This window comes from Vicia villosa, linkage group LG5, assembly GCF_029867415.1.
Source record: "Vicia villosa cultivar HV-30 ecotype Madison, WI linkage group LG5, Vvil1.0, whole genome shotgun sequence".
NCBI classification, from domain to species: domain Eukaryota; kingdom Viridiplantae; phylum Streptophyta; class Magnoliopsida; order Fabales; family Fabaceae; genus Vicia; species Vicia villosa.
Genome location: NC_081184.1, coordinates 108,526,302 through 108,530,192, shown reverse-complemented (window position 1 = coordinate 108,530,192; position 3,891 = coordinate 108,526,302). Strand labels below are relative to the sequence as shown.

General features: G+C 32.8%; 1 protein-coding gene across 1 annotated transcript; it reads left to right on the top strand.

Moving 5' to 3' along the window:
- The first annotated feature begins 706 nt into the window (after positions 1 to 706).
- LOC131607017 (osmotin-like protein) lies at positions 707 to 1,727 on the top strand. Its single transcript, XM_058879081.1, has one exon. The coding sequence runs from the start codon at positions 755 to 757 to the stop codon at positions 1,517 to 1,519; it is 765 nt and encodes a 254-aa protein (XP_058735064.1). The 5' UTR covers positions 707 to 754; the 3' UTR covers positions 1,520 to 1,727.
- Positions 1,728 to 3,891: the final 2,164 nt, after the last annotated feature.

The following is a 3,891-nucleotide window of genomic DNA, read 5'->3' as shown; positions in this document are numbered from 1 at the left end:
TGAATGAGAAGGGGGTGAGACCATATAACATATTTTGCAAATTCTTATTGGTTTTTGTGAATATTTAGATTTTTAGTGTGTTGTGAATGGTGATGGAGTATGGTGTTGAATTTTATTAAACAAAACCAATGTAGTGAGTAAAAATTGAACATGTGTTGAATTATTAAGTGGAAGAAAGAGAAGATGATGTGGAATATAAAAAATAAAAAAGAAGGAAGTTAAATTTATAAATCATTGTTCATAGTCTTAATTTTTCAATTTAATAACAAGAGAGTGAAATACACTTTACTTGGGTAATTTTACCCAATTTTTTAGTGAATATATAAGAATTTCCCTCATTATAAACAAGTGAGTAAATAGTTTTCACCATTCTGGTTCACAGTAACAGTAGTAGTCACTTTTCTACCGAACGTCAAAAATAGAAACTTCATTACCGACTAGTCCTGTCCACGGTTCAGTCTTTCGTACCACCTTTTGCAGAATTCAATGAAAAGCCAAAATAGCTCAGAAAAAGTAGTCCATATCTGCTACCTCCACTTATATCTATTTTACCCTTTACCAATTTTAAAAAATCAATACAACACTTCATTTTCAAAAACGACAGAGAAAGGGCATTCTAGTCATATAAAAAATAAAACTAGCCGTTCATCAACCATCATCACACACCGTTCATTCTCCTCTTCATCTTTCTGCCTATAAGAACACAACACATTCTAAGCTTCCTCACATCACAGAAAGCACAGTAACAGCTCCAATGGCTTCTTCTTCATCTTCTTCCTCCTTAACCAACTCTCTCCTCATCTCCACCTTCCTCTTCCTCACCATCTTCTCGTCCTCCCACGCTCTTTTCTTCACCTTTGTTAACAACTGCCCCTACACTGTCTGGCCAGCTATCCTACCCAACGAAGGCCATCCCAACCTCGCCAGCGGCGGCTTCGAGCTCCGCACCTTCACCCACCGCTCCATCAACGTCCCCGACACCCACTGGGCCGGCCGTGCCTGGGCCAGAACCGGCTGCTCCACCACCAACAACAAATTCTCCTGTCTCACCGGAGACTGCGCAAACCGCCTCGAATGCAACGGAGCTGGCGGTTCACTACCCGCCACACTAGTCCAGTTCGACGTACATCACGGCAACAACGACTTCTCCTCTTACAGCGTCAGCCTCGTCGACGGTTTCAACACCCCTCTGACAGTCACACCGCACGAGGGTAAAGGTCAGTGTCCCGTGGTTGGTTGTAAATCAAATCTCGTTGCTACATGTCCTGATGTTTTGCAGCACCGTGTTCCTGCTGTTCATGGTCCTGTTGTGGCGTGTAAGAGTGGCTGTGAAGCTTTTCACACGGACGAGTTCTGTTGTAGGAACCATTTCAACAACCCTCAGACTTGTAAGCCTACTGTGTATACCAATTTCTTCAAACACGCGTGTCCGGAGACTTTTACCTACGCGCATGATACTCCTTCTTTGACTCATCAGTGTTCTTCTCCTCGTGAACTTAAGGTTATCTTTTGTCACTGAAAAAGTTTACGACAAAATGTGTACCTAGGTTGGGTTATTGTTTAGTGACCCTGTTCCTGCTAGTGGTTGAGGGAAATAATAAAATTAGTAGAGAATCTATGTTTTTCGTCTTTGTAATTTACATTTCTGTAGTGTAGTAGTATGAGATGCTTCATGGTTGTTTTGTGTAATTTGTGTGGTTCATTATTAGACAAAAATGTCATTTTAATGTGTGTTTGTTAGTAAGATTTAAATTTGGCTAAGCTTACTCTTAATTGTGTATGAACTATAATTATGCAAAAACAAAGAAAATTACTTACATGAACACAAAAATAACAAAAACATAACAAATGGCTTTACAAACAACCAATTACAAATTTTTGTTAATTTAAAAACAAAAATATTTTTTTTCTCTTTCCTACTCAATCACAACCACTCCATGAATTCAATTAAAAAAGAAATTAAATTTTAAATAAATTTAAAATTTTTTTTTATTAGTTGTTCCTAACACTAATGATTTATGTGCGTATCCATACTAATGATTTATGTGCGTATTCATAAAGTTTTTCTCAAAATCAAAGTATTACAGTGGGGTGATCTTATTAAACTATTTACAATGGTTTCCAAATTCAACACCCTACTTTTTCACTTTTTATACTCCACACACATCATCTTCTCTCTCTTCCACCTAATAATTAAACACACATTCAACTTTTACTTACTACAATAGTTTTATTTAATAAAATTCAACACCCTACCCCACTACTTTTATTTCATATTCTTATTTTCTTTTATATTTTTGTTTTATGATTATATATTAAAATTAATTATATATTAATATTATTATCAATTGAAATTATGAAAAATGATGAATTTTAATATTATTAATTATATATTAATATTATTATCAATTGAAATTATGAAAAATTATGAAAAAAGTGGAATTTTTTGGTGTGTCCAAATCAAATGAACCAAGTCTCTATTTATAGACAAAAAAAAAATGATGAATTTTGGTGAAAATAAAAATAAATAAAAAATTTATTACTATAAAATAAATGACATTAAATAATTATCATGAAATAAAAATATAAACACTCACAATAACCAATAATAATTTGGCAAAATATTATGTGGCCCCCACTAATTTCTCATTCAACAACATGTTGAATGTTTTCAACACTAAATAATCCACATCACTTTCAACATATGATTCAACACACCATTGTACCAATTCAACTATTGAAAAAAAAATTCAACACCTCTATTGTAAATAGTCTTACGGACATTCGACAGTGTCATAGTGATAAGGACCAATCCACCTCTTTGGCTCCAATTTCGAAATTCGAATCTTTTCTCAATATAGTACTAGTAGTATTATTATGAGTGCAGTGCTGGGCTCGTCACGTGGTTTATAGTTTCTACTTTTTCTTTTTAACTTTTGATAAATCCGAGTAAATAATTACACGAACAAGGAAATCTTTATGGTCCTCCACCGATTCCTTTTTGGAAGTTGTCATCATCGTTTTTGTTTTGTATGTCCTACTACTTCTCTTTTTGGTTGACCGTAAGTAAAGATGACGAGGCATCCTGTCTTTCTTTTGTATATCTTCTATGGTGTAAAGAAACATGGAAGAAGTAGTTTTTAACTAAGTTTGGCATATTATTATCATTTGCATCTTTTAATTAATGCAATAAATAGAAGGAAGAAATTAAACAAAAACTTGGGAAGAAACTTGTGTTCAAGATTTGTTTTTAGTCTCATAAGCAAAACTAGAGAGAAAATCATAATAGAAAAAATGTGTAGTGATTAATAAAACGAAAATTCAACCAAAACATAGTTCCAATGAATTAAACATTGAAAACGGAAGAATTGTCAATATTACATATAAACCCTCCCATATTTATAGCTTAATGGTTTTGTATGGATCCATAAGCTTTTAGACCACAACTACCATGAGGTAAGAAAAAAATACTTAGATGGACAAAACCACTTGGACTTACACACAATCAATCACAATTTTTTATTAATTAAATGATAAAAATAAAAATGTCTCTTTCCTTCATTATCACAATCATATCATGTTGTTAATTAAAAAGGAAATTAAATTTTAGTTGGTTGTTCCTAAATATATGGATTTAGGTTCGTTTCCATGCAAGTATTTTTTATGAGCTAAACCATTTGAATTTTTTTAGTAAAAGTCGGAAAATGAAACTGTATTTGAATTGAAATTAATTCAAAGAAATATTGAAGGTTAGTCTCCTAAGAAAAATCTACAAGGCACGCCATAATACCCTAAAGCTAAAAGTTAATGATCAATGTTTCACAATCAAAACTTTATTTATTTATTTATTTGCAAAAAAATGTTGGATGAATTTTCAATAATTCAAGTGTT

Coding starts and splice junctions, on each gene's coding strand:
- LOC131607017 (XM_058879081.1), top strand. CDS start 755: ATGGCTTCTTCTTCATCTTCTTCCTCCTTAACCAACTCTCTCCTCATC.